The 19,593-nt window shown below is 39.3% G+C and overlaps 1 protein-coding gene across 2 annotated transcripts in view; it reads right to left on the bottom strand.

Annotated features, from left to right (window-relative positions):
* ADAMTS12 (ADAM metallopeptidase with thrombospondin type 1 motif 12) overlaps positions 1 to 19,593 on the bottom strand; it is a 200,668-nt gene that overhangs the window by 38,164 nt on the left and 142,911 nt on the right. For both annotated transcript variants that reach the window (XR_006102164.1, XM_042451931.1), the window contains exons 13-14: positions 16,175 to 16,308; positions 9,679 to 9,799 (exon numbers count right to left, since the gene is read on the bottom strand). Coding sequence is in view for 1 of the 2 variants with exons in the window: in XM_042451931.1 (XP_042307865.1) it covers positions 9,679 to 9,799; positions 16,175 to 16,308 (255 nt within the window). In the remaining variant the exon portion in view is untranslated. The remainder of the gene's footprint in view (positions 1 to 9,678; positions 9,800 to 16,174; positions 16,309 to 19,593) is intronic.

The following is a 19,593-nucleotide window of genomic DNA, read 5'->3' as shown; positions in this document are numbered from 1 at the left end:
TACTCACCGTTCTTGAAAACACACCAGTCTGTGTGTTGTTGGACTGCAACTCCCAATATTCCTGTCCATGGCTGTACTGGCTAGGACTACTTGGAGGGTTTTATAATTGATAACCCCAAATTTACACAAAAGAGGATGAGCTTATTCTTTTTTAAATGTCCATTCACAAGTCAAATAAGGTGGCATCATTCCTGCTAATGCTGGATGTTTTGTTGTAACATGCTTATGTGGAAAAAAGAAAACCATGCATAAATAACAGGCAGATACCAGCAGATTTGAGATGCCATAGATTTCTGATCAACTGTTTAAAGTAAGCAATAAGCAACTGCTCTTGCATATTTAAACATTTAAATACAAAGCCTCTGAGAAAAAAAGTTTCTTTTTACAAATATTTTTTACACCTACCGGTCTCCCTTTTCCTGTTCACTCTCTCCAAGTGGAAGTATTTTTAGCAGCATCAGCATTAGAAAAGCGGTGTAGCAGAGTGGAAGAAACACAGACTTTTGGTGCTGCGTTGCAGCTGTAAACAATCTAATAAAACTTGAGCTAAGAAAGAATAAAATTCTATTCTAGCTGATCCTACTGTAGCTGAGCATGTTGGTTTACAACAGGCAAGGTAAACAGTAGTTGCCTCCATAATTCATTATTGACCACATGTGAATGGCAAAACAGAGAGAAAAGGTGACCGCAAACAAACCTGCCTTTCCAGCTACACCAACATGTTTTTAAAAAAGGCATAAAAGGATTTTGGAAGCTGCCTTGATCTCATTTTGGGAGAAAGGGGTCATATAAGTAAGTAAGTAATGGAAGGATGTATGGACACCAAAATGTAAATCATAGGAAAAAGTGGAAGCTAGTAATGAAAAAGTCATCACAGGATACATTTTGGATGAAACTTTTCAATGGTCTGTTGGTTAGATCTGATTGTTTCATTTCACAGCTGCACATTGTTTTGGATAAAAGGTTATCTGAAACACATCAAACTATACAATCATAGGCTATACCTGTTCAACAAATCTCATTAGAACATTCTCTAAGTATCTAGACAATTCCATATCCCAAAGAATCAGGTTAAATATTTTGCAAGAAATTATTAAGGTCTAATTTGGGGACTACTACCTGATCTTTAAAAATGTATTTTTTTTAAAAAAATTAAATAACTCATATGCTGTTAATTACTTAAAGGTGCATAATTTAAAGCTCTTATTTCCGCATTCTATGGAAGAACACTGTACAATTTTTTTTCAGTCATGAGACTACAGATATCAACCTGGTCCATTTTACAGCTGTACAACCCTTATTACATTTTGGATGATTTTACAAATAATATTTGATGATACATTTTCAAATGAATAAAAAAATTTTCTAAAGAAAAAGATATACTGTACTTGGTTTTGGGATAATGCAAGGAAGATCATCTCAAAAGTAAAATTTCCTCTTGTCTTAGAACAAAGGAAGAATGCCAGCTTCACTTCTTCCAAGTATATGTATTAAATTTTATTCACAGGTTGTGCCAGGTAATCAGAGATTACCTTTTTAAAACCACTCACAAGGTTTTAAATGAATGAATGCACAACATAGTGCAGACAGGGCTAATTTAAATGATTCAGTCATGAAGATTCTGGCACAATCCCTAGTTCCTGTGTCCTACTGTAACAGAGCCTTAGTACAAGCCATTGAAACAATCGCACGTCCACCCACTGTTTTCCCCTGCCCTATCTTTCCTCCCACTCTTTCCTATTTTGAATTGCATGGTTCTCTTCAGTGTACTCTAAAGCAACATGCAGAATGATGGTGCACTCATAAACCATGGGAGGAAAATGCATAGAAGCTTTAACACAATGCTGGAGAGTAGAAGGCTCCCAGGAATCTTCATTCAATTCCTGCCTCCCCCACAGTTCTTCACTCTGTCTCAATAGTCAGAGCATCTTCAATCCTCCTCAAACTTTTTGGATGTGTGTATATTTTGTGTTTACTCCTTTAGGTCTTTTTAGTCTAAATACTTAGGCGGGTTACAAACCGCCATTAAAGTACGGAGTCAGTCCGTACTAGGGTTAGGAAGGTGCGGTGCTTCCGCACCCCCCTAACCCTAGTACGGACTGAGTCCGTACAAAATGGCAGCTCCCCTTCCACAAGGGGGCCGCCATGACGACGTCACGACCACGCCGCCTCTACACGGGGCGGCGCGGACGTGACGTCGGTCCGCGCCAGGGCGCCTAGGGCGCCCTTTCCACAGACCAGGAAGGAGCTCCGTTTCGGAGTTCCTTCCTGGTTTGCGGCGGCGCTTTGCTTCGCTGGGCGCAGCCTTCAGACGGCTGCACCCAGCGAAGCAATGGAGAAAGGGGCCAAGCGGCCCCTTTCTCTTTCTCCCCGCCGCTGTGGGGTGTCCTTGGGGCTTGAAGCCCCAGGGACACCCCTTTTCAAGCTGCGGGGAAGTGGCGTTTTGCTGCTTCCCCGCAGCCTGAAAAGCAGCGGATCGGGGCCTCAGCGGCTGCCGTTCTGACAGCTGCGGCCCCGATACACCGGGGAAAGGGGCGGGTGCAGCCCGCCCCAAATGGGCGGTCTATAACCCGCCTTAGATTACAGCCAGAACTGACTAGGAGATTCTGGGAGCTGTAGACCCAAAAGAAAATGAAGAAAATGCAAAAGCATCTGTAACAATTAAGAGATGCAATAGTAGAGATCCTATGTTCTTCTACATTAGAATACAAAATGTGTTTTTTTAATTTTTTGAACAATAATAATGAGAAATATCTCTAATAACAATCCAACAATGAGACCCCCTCTGTTTCCCACAAACAACTGTCTTGATTCCAAATGTAAAGCTAGATGGGGAAGATTGCATTCAAACAACCCATCCATTACTTTTGGTGAATTACAAACCATCACTGCTGACGAATACAGATTTAAACTGACCAATCAGTTTGATCCCCCCTGATTTACTGTCCTTGAAAGCATCTATATATTTAAACATAAAGCTGAGCAAATGGCTGGCATTATTTTCTAACAATTCACACTGTGATTCATTTTCTAGTCTGAACCACTGACAAATTCCCAATGGAAAATTAGCAAAGCTTCATATCTCTTCTTTAAGTGTTATAGGTCCATGAAGTTAAGGACTGACTATAATATATAATGGGGAAGTTTTTAGCAACAATGGTATCTAAAGTTTGAATCAAATAGTAAAGTGCTATCAGGCTACATTTAAATACTCAGTTATCTTTGACAGGGAGATAAATTGTTTCATGCCTGATGAGAAAAAGGATATTTCCACTGCAAAAATATCAATTGTTGTGAGACTGAAGCGATGCTGTAATTTCTGCTCATTGGATGGGCTCCCAGTTCTTTGCTCCTCTGCTGAGCACATATGCCCTGGGGTGAATTAGGAATTGCTATAGTTTGCAATGAGCTCTACTACAGAGACAAACATCTCTGGTTCAGAAGCTGTTGTTAACAAACAAAAGTGTGGTGGTTGTTGCAGAGCAGTACCACATACCTCCAATTTCTGCCTCCCTTTAAGTAATCTTCAATAGTTTGCTTTAACCCTGCTGCAACACGTCTCTCTGAAATATTGGCTTTAACAGAGGAGGAGAGTTCAAATAACTCTCCTGTTACATTAAGACAATATGATGTGCAGAAGAGCTTTGCATTCTCCCATTCAGGTGCACAGCAGCCATATCCCCTGCCGTCCATGTCCTCAGCAAGTCTATGAAGGACTCCTTGCTATGAATAGGAAGAATACTCACACATTTCCTCATAGCTGATGGGAAAATGTGTCTCAACACTTCTGAGATACTGTCAACAAAATGGTTGACTGGCATATCAGTTCAGGGTTTTTTGGGGATGAGGAAATTATTTGCACACAAAGCTTGGGTTTTTTTAATGCAGAAAAGTATCTTTTAATTTAAAAAAAAAATCCCCAAAATTGAGCTGGCAGTCTGTTAGTAACATATGCAGGCATAAGTCAAGCCTTTGTGTGTTGTTGTTGTTTTTAAAAAAATTGTTTTGTTTTTAATTGTTGCAGATGTTGGAATTCTTCATCGCCTAACACCCCCTGAAAACCCACCTTTCTCTTGGTACCTTTCATGCTGACATGCCCATGTAGTGGTTGGTAAAGAAGAGGGGATGGCTGAGCCACGTCTGTCTATGTGAGTATAGCCAGATGCATATTGATGAAAGCATCCTCTAGATCTCCCAGTGTTCCTCTAAAGGTCCTTGAAAGATGACTTTGTCACCTGGAGGTGCACTCATGTAAGTGTATCCAGATTTGCAGCCACTACCTTGGAGAGTTTTGGGAGTTATGAAGCTACAGAGGTTATAGAGAAGATGGTTGGCATGCTAGTCATGAATGAGGATGATATACATCAGACCTATGCCACTAGATTTCCCCTCTGAGTATGCAGCAACCAAAAACCTCAATATTTCCAACTCAAAGAGTCTCAATACTAGGGGTTCTTATTTTTTTTTGCTTATTTTCTTCATATATGCAAGAATGATTCATTTCAAATGTTTTCTCCCATCTGGGCAGGATTACTAGAGTCTCCTTGCATTTGTCAATAATTGTTTATATTTTGGGACTTTTTTGGGCAAAAAGTTATTTGTACAGTACAAATCCTTGGCTTTGCAAAGATAAAAACTAAGATTTTACCAAAAAAGGTGGAAACTGCATAGAATAAAGTGCTCAAAATATACTTTATGGAAAACACTGGTTGCTGGGTACAAAACCAAGATTTTCATGCAGAAATAAAGAGATTTTGTGAAAACATTTTTAGGGCAATAAAGCCCACAAATATAGGAAAGTCTGTAGCAATATACAATTGTTCCTATAAGACTATCTTTTTATTGAAAACAAAGAATTTGGAAAATACATTTTTGTCCCAATCAATATTGGCATCAGGTTCAACGTGGATAAGAGTAACTTTGTCATTTAACTGCCTTGCAAACCCATCACAACACACTTCCAATCCTACACATTCAAACCTAGGTTTAATTTAAGCAATCTGTTCAACCACTTAGAAAATTCCATCTGCAAGAAGCAACTACTTCTCTAGAGGAAATAAAAAGATATTCATGGCAGGTTGTAAATAATAAGTGCACATCATTGTAGAAAGGAGTAAATTATGCTTCGCAAGTAGTATTTTAAATGAAAAATTTATCAGAGAAAACCAGCTGTTCTGTGTTTTGTAGGAACCTATAGATCAAGGATATATTTTCCTTATTACCACATTCCATTAGAAATAGAATAACCTCTTTAGACCTACTTTTCAATGGAGGGCAGCCTTGTGCACAAATTCTGGTTTGGGAATGTTTGATAAATATGCTGAAGGTATTTAAGCTTATGTACTCCAGCCTCTGAGTGTTATCACTACATAATTTCATTCAGCAACATCTCACCCATAGAACTTTAAAGCAGCTAAAAAACCAGAGACGAAATGAGGTGTCCAGCATGGCAAATTGATATCACTGCTTTTCTGCTCTCCCTTTAATAAATACAAACTAGAACTCTTACAAAATCTTCTTTTAAAAAAATCAGACACTACTGGGAAGGTTTTGGGTAAAAACAGAATAATATCTGTATATACTGTTAAATATGGTTTTGTTTCACCCAAACCCTTGCCTAGTAGTGTCTAATCAATCTCAAGGACAGCTGCTTTCTCTCTTCTTTCTTTCTCTCATTTCAGTCAAGGCCTTGCGGGGAGGAGGGGATGATAGTTTTTGTAAAAATAGAAAACAGCTGAAAATATTGGCCTTTCCCCAACTATAGTTAGAATTAGTCACACATAAGCAAGAACTGGCGCTTGATGCAGCTATGCATTCCCATTCATACCAAGAGGAGTATCAGTCTGTTTAATCAGTCTTGAATGACAATTTAGGTGTGAATGAAGTCTCCTTAACATAGCTCTCTCTATTAATTGAGGTGAATGGAATTAAAAACTCGATCAGAGAATAAGCTCTGAACAGCCTGGGACCTATTTACGTGTGAAAGTGCCCTCTCCTTTACAGACCCATTTGACCTTGGTGGTAAGGTGGATAGACATCTTCGCTTATCATTGTCAGATTTCATGGCCTGGCCCTAAATATCCTAAAGGCACCAGATCTGGTCTGATTTTTGAAAAACAAAAACAAAAACACCTCTCTCTCTCTCTCTCTCTCTCTCTCTCTCTCTCTCTCTCTCTCACACACACACACACACACACACACACACACACACACGAACACCTATTTCTTGCATTTAAGCACACAAAGAATCCATTTAAAAGAGTAAAGATGGGTTCATGATAGCCCAGCTGCAGACCAATCCATCCCATGCATGCCTTTTTCATTTGCAAGCTCAACATTTTTTGTCAGCAAAATCTTGGAAAGAAGACGGTTTAAGCAAAATGTGGCAAATGTGTTAAAAGAGTGGTAAGATCTTTCAGATAATGTTGCATCCAAATATATCCACAAGTTAATTTCATTTTTACATAGGAAATATAATTTTTACATTGGTATAAACACTTAAGGAATTTTCCTCAAAGTCCAAACAGTTCTACTTCCTGACAGAGCTCCTATATAAAGCCATCTGCACATAATAAAATTTTATCATGTTCTCCTGCTTGGCTTTAACAATGGTTTGCCAGATGGAAACAGTAAATATATATACTTCTGCAGGAATGGATTTTGGTTGGAGACTTGTATCTGTTGGCTTGGAAAAAGGTTTTGTTGGGACTGATTAACTAGCAAGCATTTAATACTTCAGTATTAAATTCTCTCCAGTGCCCAGGAGTTAAACTAAACCAAATTACAAAGGGACTATGGAAAATGGAAACAAGGTTTGCTTAGCACACAAAAGTATGAGTAACCAGAAAGAACAAGAGGTCACTGACATCCAAGCCTGGTGAAAAACTTGAACAGTAAAAATAATTAAATAAAGAAATACTAAAGAAATCATTTTTTCATCATTCTCTGAACATTATCCATTTATTTCATTGATATGCCTGTTACTCAGGGTATTTGGTATCAAATAGAATGTTTCTTTTTTATATAAAGTTTATTAACTGTTTAAAATATTACATTCAAATTATCCACATATTACATACATCAGTTCAATTTTGACCCTTTTGTGACTAACAGGCATGAAATCCCCTCTACACACCGAGCCCCTTCATCTTTGTATCTTGTCTTATCCTATCTATCCCCATACATCTTCAATTACCTTTACAATAACAATATGTCCATAGGGTTGGGTCTTGAGAGAGAGGAGATACTTTGTTGTCATTCTTTCTTTGTGTTCCCTTTCTTTCTGACACTCCCTACCTTCCTTCTATTCCCTTCTATTCCTTCTTCCTTACCCCTTCTAGCTTCTTACTCATCCTGTGCCTTCTCCTTGATCCTTATCCCACGCTCCCCTTCCAGCCCTCTATCTACATTTGCATTCTATGTAACCTGTTTCATCTTTGGAAATCTAAAAGATATTAATTATTTTACTGCTTGGAATTCTGACTAATTACTCTATCTACAGACACTGTCAGGTTGTCTGTTCAGGCCCTCTCATCCACTTGACTGAAAAGAGAATCTCATTTTATTGAGTAGTTAGCAGAGGATAAATTTCCACCCACATTCTTCCAACTGGTTTCTTCTGTGCCACTGGACTTTTGGTTGTACAAAACAGCTGGATGACACTGAATTGAACCCGTTTTCAATTTATGGAGGTCTGGAAGAGAAACAGCAGTTCCTTTTTTCCCACCTGTGCAGCTGGATGATGCCTACAATACAGCCACAGTGTTGTGCATGGTAGAGGGAAGTTAATGAGAAAGGAAGTATCTGGATATCTTCCTTTTACAACAATGAAAAAAGTACATATGATGGCATAATGGGAAGTTATGCCAACAGGATTACAGCCTAGAACTCCCACCTGGCATTTGCCTGGCACCATCCTTCCCCTTCTGTTCCAGCTGTATCTTCTCTCTCAGTTGCTGGGTGACGGGAGACACAGATGGTGCACAATGGTTATGTCATCCCATCATGCTGTCACATTATTCCCATTTGTTACTTCTGGTTTTTAATAAATAGTTTTATAGCTTTTTGGCTTTTGTTATACCATTTTATTCTTTTAAAATAATGATTTACTATATTCCTTTTTATTGTGAACTGCAGTGGTTTGTTTGTTTGTTTTAAAAAAATAAAAGTGGTTTATAAATATTGGAAATAAATAAAATAAACCATTACTATTACCACTCATAGGCTAGGGCTTTTGCATTTGCACACTAGCATACCTTTTCTTTCCAGCCTCTTATATCCTTAAGAAAACATCAACAGTAGGCCTAAATGTAATGTTTATCATATGTTGGTTTTTATCTGCTGTGCATTTCTCCAGGGGAGTACTGGTGGAATGGGAATTGATAAATACTTGAAGCAAAACCCAAAAAATAAACAAATCCAGTTTCTAGTCCAGACTAATGTAAACCCACTGAAGCAATGGGAATTATACAAGTGATGCCTTATTATTCAATAATTGATGCAGTGGATTTATTTTAAATATAACTGTAAAAGCCAGTCTACTTTAAGAACATTTGTTTCAACTATGAACTGGATTGAAAGGTTCCTAGCTTCTGATGGAAACATCACGCCCAACAAATATTGCTGATGAAAAACACGACACATGTGGCCAATTAACATCAAAATGTGGTCAAGATGGCAAGTTATTAATGAGGAAGAAAATGCAAGCTAGGAGATGCTGCAGAAGTTTGCTTTTCCCTAGCCTACTGCGAAAGGCAAGATCCTTCCTCTTCTGGTCTCTTCCCTACTGAATTAATAAAACTATTTTAGCACTTCAGTCTGCAACAACTAAAGTAATCTGAGGACAAACAGGAAACGTGAGAGGTGGAGGGAGAAACTGGGACATTTTAAAAGCACCTGAAAAAAACGTGGGTGGGTTACAAACTGCCGCTTTGCGGCGATCTCCCGGCGCTGCTGTTTGCTCCGTGAGGGAGCCGCAGCAGCCAAACCGTGCGACTCCCTCGCGGAGCAAAAAAGAAGCTCCAAAATGGAGCTTCTTCCTGCGGCGTGGTTATGACGCTGCGAGGCACCAATGGCGCCCTCGCAACGTCATAAGTGCCGCGCGACGTGTGGACGCACAGCGTCCGCTACATCAATACTGCGGCGGCCGTGTGGAACCGCCCCTTCCTAACCCTAATACGTATTCAATACGTATTTTTTTGGCGGTTTGTAACCCGCCAAAAAGAGGGGTGACATTAAGACTGTTCCTGCCAAATGGGGAGAATTGGAGGATATGGAAGATTATCCTTAAAAAGAAATGATTCCTTCTTATAGATGAACCCTTCTTAGTAGGAGAAAGGAACCATGACATTTGGATCTAACGCTGTCATTTTTATACCTATAGAATAACTGCAAGTATGGGTCCTGTTGAAGAACAAGCCTATCTGTTTTTAAATAGGGAGGAGAGGAAGAAGAGAGAACTATTGCTCACTGTCTTTCAAAATTGGCACCTCTGATTTCATGAGTAACTATTACTGTTTTCTAATCCTGCATCTCAAATCCACCTTCCCTCTTTTGACTACCTGGTTGTAAGAGCTGACAGCTTTCCTCCTCTTTGTCCCAGAAGAGAGTGCTTCAACTGCTACTGTTTACCAAACTGCTTCAGCAAAGCGATATAAGAAAAAAAAAATCTTTCTTTACCTAATCCTTCACTTTGATTGAATGTTATCTGCACTGTTTGGCAAGAGGAGCCATCTCCCTGACAAACTCCACATCGATCTTCAGTCGCATTGGAATCTATTTCATAATCGCAGCCTACAGTCTGAAGAGAGAAAAACACACACATTTTTTCCCCAGAATAAATGTTGTATTTATGACATACTGGCTCAAGACTAACCAATCACTGACAATTTTGCTGTTTGACAATTTCACAAATCAGTTATTTCAGAATAGAAGATGAAAGTTCAGTGTTAATGTGTCTCACATTTTCAAAGGTCTCAGGTCTCACCATCTCTCTGGCAGGATTGACCCTTGAAGAAGAATAGTGCTTGAATATTGATGAGAATTCAGCAGAGTCCTGTAACATTCCTGAGAACATTACTTGAAAATATACCCTGCCTGAAGAAGCCACAGATTTGGAAGAGCTATTTCATCCTAAATGACCTTGGCTTGAAGCCTATTTGTTAGATCTAACTGGATTAGATTCATTGATTCAGTGGGATTTACATGACTATTGACTGTTTGCTATCCACAATTAAGTCCATGAATCTACTCTAGTTGGGCTTACTAAGAAGATTCTGGGCATTACCTCCCAACTTCACACCAGGTTCTTTCCAAAGAATTCAGCAGGATGGGTGGTGGTATCTCCCCCTGCAAACCCAGGACCAGAGGCACAGTGCCCAGTGGTAGAACAAGGACAACTCTTTGTGGGCCATACTCATAAGGCACTTGCCTTATTCCTTGAAGAATCCAAATCAAGGCCTGATTACAGACCAAAGGAGGTCAGTTGACTCCACAGCTGCTCAAATATAGGGTTGCAAGATCTCAGGTTATGGCCCTGAGATCCAGTTTGCATGGTTCCTCTCCAGGCAGGGGCTGAGGGTGCAAATTTTCCAATTTTGATGAGCTAAACTCTAGGCAAGAATAAAGAACTGTTTGCAAATTTCCAGCTCCATTAGGAGAACAGCAGCATGCTACTATTTGCAAGCTTTAATTCTTTGTTGCTACAACTTAGACAGACTCACTGGTGTGTATGTGTGTGATTGTGTGTATCTTCACGTAGTTGGCTCCTTGTTCCATCCCAGTCATTGTAATGCTAGGCTCAGCCTCTGCATCCATCTTATGGCTAAAAGCAAGTTGGCTAAATTAAATGTTCCTTATCATGTCTCCCGAGCAAGAGAAAAGGAATACTCCATGTCATTTCACCTCGATCTGGGAATGGCCCCTTTTGCTAAACTTTCTATCTTAATTTCCAGACAGGGAAATGTGTATCTGAATTTGAATGACAAGCTGTGACCGGCAGGAATTTAGTAACAGATCTTGCTCAAATAACTGGTAATTCGTTTTCCTTCCTAATCAGCTGTTTTCTGAATCAGACATGAAAGGGCAAAGACTTCAAAGAACAATTGTATAACCAATTATGACCTTAATCAGTTGGTGTTTGATTGATACAAGCCATTTTGGAAATGAGCTTTTAAAAATCCTGGAAGTTATATAGTAACAATGACGACACCTATGGCATCTTAATTCTCTCACAAAGTAAGTTACAGCCAAAAGAAAGTAGTTTTCTTCTAACCAAGTGAGGTGAGTACTTAAAAAGATGTGATTGAATTGCTCATCTCAAATCTCTTTCTTTATATATATATATTTGATGTGTGAATTAAGGCATAGCACTCCTATTCTATGCACCTAGAATCTCTTTGTACCTCATTTACCCTACCAAGCATATATATTATTAAAATAATTTAAAGAATAATTTAGGGCCATATGTTGCTTGGCAGAGTACCTTAAAATACAGGTACCAGCAACCTAAAATGTAGCACCTATTTTAATTATGAAGTGGAAGGGAAAGAGAGAGGGTGCACTATAGTTAACTAGCTATTTCTTTTCTAAGGACAGTGAGAACTTTGAAAGTCTGAAAAACATGTCTATGGAGGCAGAAATAATTTGTTTCTTCAAGTTCAGTATTGTATTGACAAAGAGCAAGTAGACTGATTCCCCTCTTCTTCCCCCCCCCCCCCCAAATCTCTAGCTGTCACAGACAGAATGCAACGATTTATAATGATAGGAAAAGACTTTAGGAAAAGTCTATTATGATGGTCAGACTGCAAAATGACAAAAGACAGACACTGCTGCAGTAATAGTAATCTTCCATTTGTTTGTCTCCCACCATCAGAAAGAAAAGCACTTTCTGCTTCAGAGGCACAGAGACTGTAAACTGATCACTAAGGCCATTAATCACTGCTTGATATTTTTGGATTGTAACTCTCAGGATCCCATGGTCAGCACAACCAGTGGCCACACTGAATGGAGAATTTAGGAAACTATAATCCAAAAAAGTAACTTTTCCATGCTCTAATCTAATGTGTGCTACCTACAGAATGCTCAACTAGGGAGGTTTAATTGGGTAGGTCTAAAAACCTTTCTTATTCTAGGCAAATATCTGTTTATATTTAAATACAATTGTTAGTCCCAACTATAAGAGCCATTGAATCAAAGCAATTTACATAAATATTGACTTATCCTTCAATAATTGATTCTGTGGGTCTACTCTAATTGGGACTGGTAATTGGATTTAGGCCTTATTTTCCTAAATCTTAAAAAAACAACCTTGTACTGTACTTCCCTTGTCTTTTCTCTTGATGTGCCCTATATGGCTCAGGCTCAGGCTATTTGGAGTACCATATCATCTCATATGAGCCTGCCTGAACTTTAAAATTTGCAGGGGAAGCACTTTTATCTGTCCCAATGACTCCACCAGCCTAGTTGGTTGGAATGCTGTTTGGTGTGTAGAAATACCCTAAAGGCACCAGATCCCATCTGATCTTGGAAGCCAAGCAGGGCAGTTAGTACCTGGTCAGTACTTGGATGGGATGCCATCAAAGAAGATAGGATGCCGTAGGCTACATTTCAAAGGAAGGAGTTGGCAAAACCATTTCTGAATATTTTTATTTTGTTTTATTTATTGGATTTATATTCTGCCTTTCTTCTAAAATGGGATTCAATAATCTTTGCCTAAGAAATATGTATAAAATTCATGGTGCCATCATAAGTTGACAGGAAACTTCAAGGCACATAGATACACACATATTAGCTTACTTGCTAATTAGCTTACTTGTTGTTCACCACTATGATCTTTGGAATAGCGGTATATATATATATATATATAAACTATGCCTCTTTATAATCTGCCTTGAGTCCCAGTCTAAGGGTTTGTCTACATGGGCTATTTACTCTGAATTCTCTCTGGGCTTATTGGATCCTGTTTAAATGATGCAAGGGTGAAGCCCAAAATCAGGCAGATACCTTCTTTACAATGTCTGCACCTGATTTGGCCTTTCTGCCCCATACCCCACATTTAAAAATGTTACCTTCTCTCCAGGTTTTCAGTTCTTTCCACAGTGGTGACAGGTGGCTGAGGTCAGAACATTGTGCCCAGCATCAATAACATGGCTGGGCACCTTGTTGTGATCTCGGGGATGGCTCCAGGTGAGAAATGGGGATCACATGGGAAGGCTGTTGCCCATTGTCACTGTGAAGAGGGCACAGGTTGTGGGGAAATTTAGTGGGAATTCGGGACCAGAATACTTGAGGGAGGAAGCTGGTGTATTCTGGCGAGTGAAGACAAACTGTTGGAGAAAGTGGGATATAAATAAGATGATGGAAGGAAAAATTGAAGTTGTAATGCTGTTTAATAGTTCATGAATGGTTGCATTTTATCACATTATTTAGTTTCATTATTTCAAATTCTAAGATTTTTTTAAAAATAGACAGATAAAATAACCTTTTAAATAAATAAATGCATTTACTCTTTCATATGCTTTCAAACATCTCTGTCAAGTTCTATAACGCCATATGAACCATTACTAGGCTTTTGTTTTGGCATGGTGCTTTACTTTCTGCAAAGATTATGTGTGACTCTGTACAATGTCATGGCAGCAGAGCCAGAATATTAATTTCACTTTTGATACAGCTGCCTGTTTCATTGGGGTTTTGTGCTCTTTTATTGATTTGTGCAATACTGAAGCTCTGGTTTTAATTTGTTTCAACCTGTGCATCAAGCAAAGAATTAGTCTTTAATGACTAATTATAGTGAGGAGAACCTATGGGTGCACATCTGAACATTCCCAGAAGCACAGCATTGCCTTGTTCCTTGATTCTTCCTTTCCTTATCCCGGTAACCTATTAGGCCTGGATAGGAATTTTCCTGAACACATCAGAGCTTAAATTGGATGGAACTATTACATAGCAAGATCTTGTAACACCTTTGAGACTAAATGAAAGAAAGAAATTGGCAGCATGAGCTATTGTAGACTTCAATCTACTTCCTCAGAGCTATGAATGCCAACTCCACTTCCTGGATGCCAATGGATGTTAGCCTGCACACCACTTCTCTGTTGAGATCTCTCAATGCGTTGTTCTACTTTACCAGAGTTCTCAACTATACTGCTATTATGAGCAGAACTCTGCTTCAGACCTTGCTATTCAACACTTTCAGTGTAGGCAAGACATATATCAAGCAAGTAAACAAAGTCTAGTTGATGACTAGAAGGGAATGGGTGTGGTTTAAGTGCATGCCTGAGTAAGACTTTTATAACACAGGAAGCAATGTCAAATTATTGTGTTGGAACTGTCCACTGCCAACCTTCTGTAATTAGTACTAGCTGTTGGTACTATAGCTGGTACTTGTGGGTTGGATTATTGCATTTATATTCCACTTCTCCTCCAAGGAGCAAAAAGTCATGTACAGTGTCAGCACTGTACACCACCTTCCTCTGCATTTCTATCCTCACAACAATGTTATGAAGTAGGTTGAGATATAATGGCTGATCCAAGGTCACCCAATGAGCTTCATGGCTGAGAGGACATCAGAACCTGGCCTTTCCAAATTCTAGTCCAGCACTCCAATACTATACCACTGCTACTTCACACTAGTTAATCCATAAATTGTATGCATTGTTTATTCACTCATCTCGATATCAGTTGATTATTCTTAGAGATCATGAGAAAGGTGATGTCATGGTGCCATTAAGACAAAACAGCTTTTATTCTCTTGAACTGTCTCCCAAATGTCACACCACAAAACTTTATCATACACAATAGCGTTAGCATGAGACTTTCCAAGAAATGTGTCAGTGCTACTTCACTGAGGAAAACAGATTAAAACCCATGCTTTCGCGACTTGCTCATCATCTGCAGTGATGAATGAATCTGAAAAGGTCAAAATGGTTTAGCACGAATGAATAAAATAAAAAGGACCACTTATCTGAGCCATCATCAAAGTGTTATTTGGCATCCCATAAGACTAGCTTATTTTATGGGTGGTAAGGAAACGTTTTGTAACTATTAACCCTGAAGCTCAATTGCCATCAAATCGACACATTTGATGAATTTGCAGGGCTTTTGAGTCTGCCCATGTGACATATTATTACCACTCAAAGCTGTTCCCATTACAAATTTGCAAAAGTCCTGCTTTTATGGTCCTTGTTCCCCAAAGGAGTAATTTTTCAAGCTCCCTATCAACAGGAAATTCATTTTACAACCGTAACATTTGTTTGGAAACTTTCTGGATATACCGTGTTGAGCTTTCTCTAAAAGCAGCTTAGAAATTGCAGTTGGTTCAGATTAGGTCTGATAAATTAACTGAGAGCAGGGTGGTGCTTTGCCATTTTCTTCAGATATAGACCCATCCATTTCAATAACCTATCCTGGACCACAGTATTAACACAGGGTTCCTAGATCTCAGGGCCTAGTCCTGAATCTCCCATTTTCATGGGTCATTTCCAGGTGAGAGACAAGGGTATGGATTAGCTAGTTCTGGTGGGCTCAGCTCTGCCCAAGAGGAAAGGGTTGGATGCAGATCTCCAGCTGGATAAATAGCCAACACTGCCTCCCCAGCTTCATTCTGGGCTTGAAAAAAACTGGATCTCCAATTTAGCAGGAATAGACCCTGTGGGAGCCACGAAAACGGCCTCAGGGGTGCATGCAGAACACAGACTGCACCTTGCGATGTGTGTTTACTTACAACATTACCCTTCCATCCTTCTTGACTCTCTATTTTTGTTCCTTTTTAAGGTATTCATGATAGCTTTTTATTTAAAAAAATAAAAAAAATCTTAATATTTAAGAATGTTTAAAAAATAAATAAATGAAATGTTCACTGGAAAGTGGGTACAGGATTGAAACCTCAATACGAAACTATCTGAAAGGGTTTGAATTCCCCAAACTCTCTTCAGGGAGGCAGTGGTTCTGATACCTATCCCCATTCCCATGAATATTTCCATCTAAGCAAACCTCTCACTCCTAGGCCTTTCCCCACCTTCCCACCTATTCCAGAACTCTGAAGTATGAATGTATGCGACAGCTGCATTTAAAACCAGCAAGATTGTAAAGAGCAGCTCCAAAATATTAGACTTAAACCTTGTTCTGTAAATCTGTAGACCCATGAAATGTTCAGAGAAGGAAACATACCCAATACCTTACACATGCCATTAATACAGACGTCTCTGCTGTTGTTTCCTTCAAAGCAAGGTGTGCCGTCTATCACCGCATCTAGCATTTTCTCTGAAAAGTGGTTGTTTGTGGGGCGACACTGAAGTTCACAAGGGTTAGCTGTAGGGAAACCCAAAAGTCCAAAAGGTACATATACATTTTCAAAATGTAGTTGGAGACTGGTATGGTAAGCATACAATTTAGCAGAGGTGAAAAACTTTTCATTAAATAAGCTGCTTACCTACAGTTTATTATGTGGTTGTAAATTCCTTAGTTCCCTTAGCACAATTTTTTTGATGGCATGTAGTGCCAGTTACATCTGTGCTATCCTCGCCCTATTGTTCATACCTGGGGGTTTAATAGACTGACATAAGACAAGGACCGGGGGAATGCTGCAACCTGCAGGCCATGTGTACTATTCTAGAATGATCACTTTTGTGAGCTGCAGAGTCACATACAAGTGACCCCCCCCCCCCAGTACTTTTTAAAAATCTCCCAATCGGAAAAGTTCATCCCATGAACACAATTCTCCTCTAAAAAAGTTGTACCTCCATGCTCTATTTTAGCCAAAAATCTAGTGTATTTTAAAACAAAGCAACAAAAATATCTTAGGGGTGAAACAGATGGCTGGGAAGGAGTAGCCAGAGGCTTCTCTGGCTGCAATCGGGCTGGGACCACAGTGACCACCCAGCCCACTCCGAAAGTGGGCCATCACTCTTGGCCCCAAGCTGTACCACCAGGAGATGGATTATCTTGGCTCTTTTTTTTCTCTGGTCTAAAGGACCAGAGTGTAGCTTCAGTGTAGCTTCTGGCTGTATTGGAGGTATGAGTTGTATAAATTATGCACCCCCTGCGTGGCCGGAAGCTGCTTCTTTTGGCCCATATGTTCCAGGCCTTAGCCAACAATCCAGTCTTTCTTTCTCATGTAGACCATTCCAATAGTACTATGAACTGGGAAAATGGGTTCCAGACCCTACACCTTTCCAGTAGGGAAATCACATAAGCAGCATTAGGTAAAAATGCTCATGTCTCTGAACTGCTAAAAATATTGCAAAGATTTTTTTATCAGTTTCCAAAACAACCTTGTTCTGTTTATTATCAGTGGTGTTTTTCAACAAATGAAAAAGGACATTGTGTATGTGCGTCTCTCTCTCTCTCTCTCTTAGAGTGATTAAGAAACAGAACTTAAATGAATTAACAAAATGTTTTGGCTTCTTCGTTCTTCAGGAAAGCAGAAGCCAAAATGTTTTGCTAATTCATTTAAGTTCCATTTGTTAATCACTTTAATTACACACATTCACACACATAGATCTAGATATATATGTGTGCTTCTGGGATTCAGAGCAAATTTGTCAGGACTGTTTTTTGTTTTTTAATTAAATCTCTCTCTCTCTCTCTCTCTCTCTCTCTCACACACACACACACACACACACACTTTTCTCATGGCAATTGAGCATAACAATAAAGTGAAGAAAAAACACTGCTGTAAGGACCATGACTTGCCATTTTAAATACTGTTATCTCCCCCCTCGGTTTTGAAGCAACAGTCACATCTAAGCCTAGGTTACACACTGTTTTTCTTTGTATGATGTGGCTCTGTGTGTGCATTTTTAGTTCAACCTCTACATTAGTCAATGGGCAATTTTATTTATTTGCTACTATGTACAATTCTCCTTCCTTTAAGAAGTGGAGAAAGGTTTACTTGCTGCTCCCAGGTACCCTCACATCCAAGCACAAACTGGGCCAAGAACAGCTTAGCTTTAATTATCATGACAATTAGTTTTAATTATAATTTGACCATACACAATTTGAGTGAATCAGTTCCTACCAATGAGCAATACTGTATTACTCTTTATATGAGTGAATGAGCAAATGTTTTGAAGTCACTAATTATGACCTCCAAATGTCACAGCATTAACTGCTGGTTTCTGGATTCCAGCCACTCCATTTCAACACCTGCCTTGGTTTTCTGTATTTCTCCCCAAGAATCAATCAAAGTCCTCCCAGAGTCATTTTGCAGATTTCCTTTGTGTGTTCGCTCTTGTAAACTTCTAGTTTTCCCCACACTTGCAGATAAATCCTTCTTGTGTACGCTGTGGTGCCATTTTAGATGGCACTCATCAGAGAGAATGATCTCCCACCTGTTCTCTCTTCACCCTATACTTGTGCGATCTACTATGAAAACCTGGTGCCTTGGGTAAAGGATTCTGGGATACAAACTATTTTCAAAGTAGGCCTGAGATTTTCCTATGTGTGTGTGACCATATGACTGAGAAAGCATACAACACTCCCTCTGAATGTTCACACTGCAAGAGAAGATTGGTAGTGCTGTATGCTGTACAATCTGTCACTTCTCTGTCATCACTAACCTTCTCATTCAAGAAGATAAGTTGGATATCATGGATATCCTTGGATAAGTGCCCAAGAAATCCCAAAGTATAGTTTGAAAACTTCTGGATAGGGTGCATCTCCATGCATCTGAGGAAGTAGACAATTTCCTTTGCCTTACTTTTGATGGGATGCCCATTGTGTAAAGTGGGAATGTGACTGCTTGCCTTTGTATTTAAACAGTAATCTGAAACTACACTGAAGACAGCAGGTCTTCCTTATCTATGCAGAGCCAAAGATTTGGAACTAAAGAACTCTATACTCCACTATAATGTATTAGCACGCAAAAGATTGCATTTTCATTATCGTCAAGTAATTTCCTAAGAAGATATATCAATATCAGAATCCTATGTGTAATTAAAAGCAGACATGCCAACACTAGAAAATTGTGCCCTCAGAAATGCTAGACTAAAACTCCCATCAACCTCATCTGGTACAACCAAAAATAAAAAAAAATATGAGAGATGTAATCCCAAACTTCTGCAGGCCACCTGGAGACCTTTCACACTACACAGTTCTACTTGAACTACCAAAGTTCTATGCCACAGAAGGCTGGGATTTGCAGTTTTGGAAGGGATATTTATACTTCTTGGCCTGACAGCTCTCGTGCCTCACCAGACAAAAAACTGGGGAATCTATAGGATGCAACTGTGGCACTTGAAGTAAAATGACAGAACTATAATTGCATAGTGTGAAAGAGCCTCAGGTTGCATGCCTGTGTCTTACACAAAATGACAGAGACAGTTTTTTCCACCCCTACTTTGAAGGGCCACACTGATGCTGAATAAAGCTGGGCCAAATACAGTCAGCCCTTCTTATACATAGATTTTTTATTCATGGATTCAAGCCGCCACGGTTTGAAAATGTTCAAAAAAAGTATAAATTTCAAATATCAAACCTTGATTTTCCATTTTTTTTATAAGGGACACCATTTTTCTATGTCATTATATTTAATGGGACTTGAGCATCCACAGATTTTGTTATCCACAGGGGATCTTGGAACCAAACCCCAGCGTA

Source organism: Sceloporus undulatus, chromosome 2 (assembly GCF_019175285.1).
Source record: "Sceloporus undulatus isolate JIND9_A2432 ecotype Alabama chromosome 2, SceUnd_v1.1, whole genome shotgun sequence".
Classification (NCBI taxonomy): domain Eukaryota; kingdom Metazoa; phylum Chordata; class Lepidosauria; order Squamata; family Phrynosomatidae; genus Sceloporus; species Sceloporus undulatus.
The sequence above is the reverse complement of the archived record's forward strand: the minus strand, read 5'-3'. Positions and strand labels throughout refer to the sequence as shown.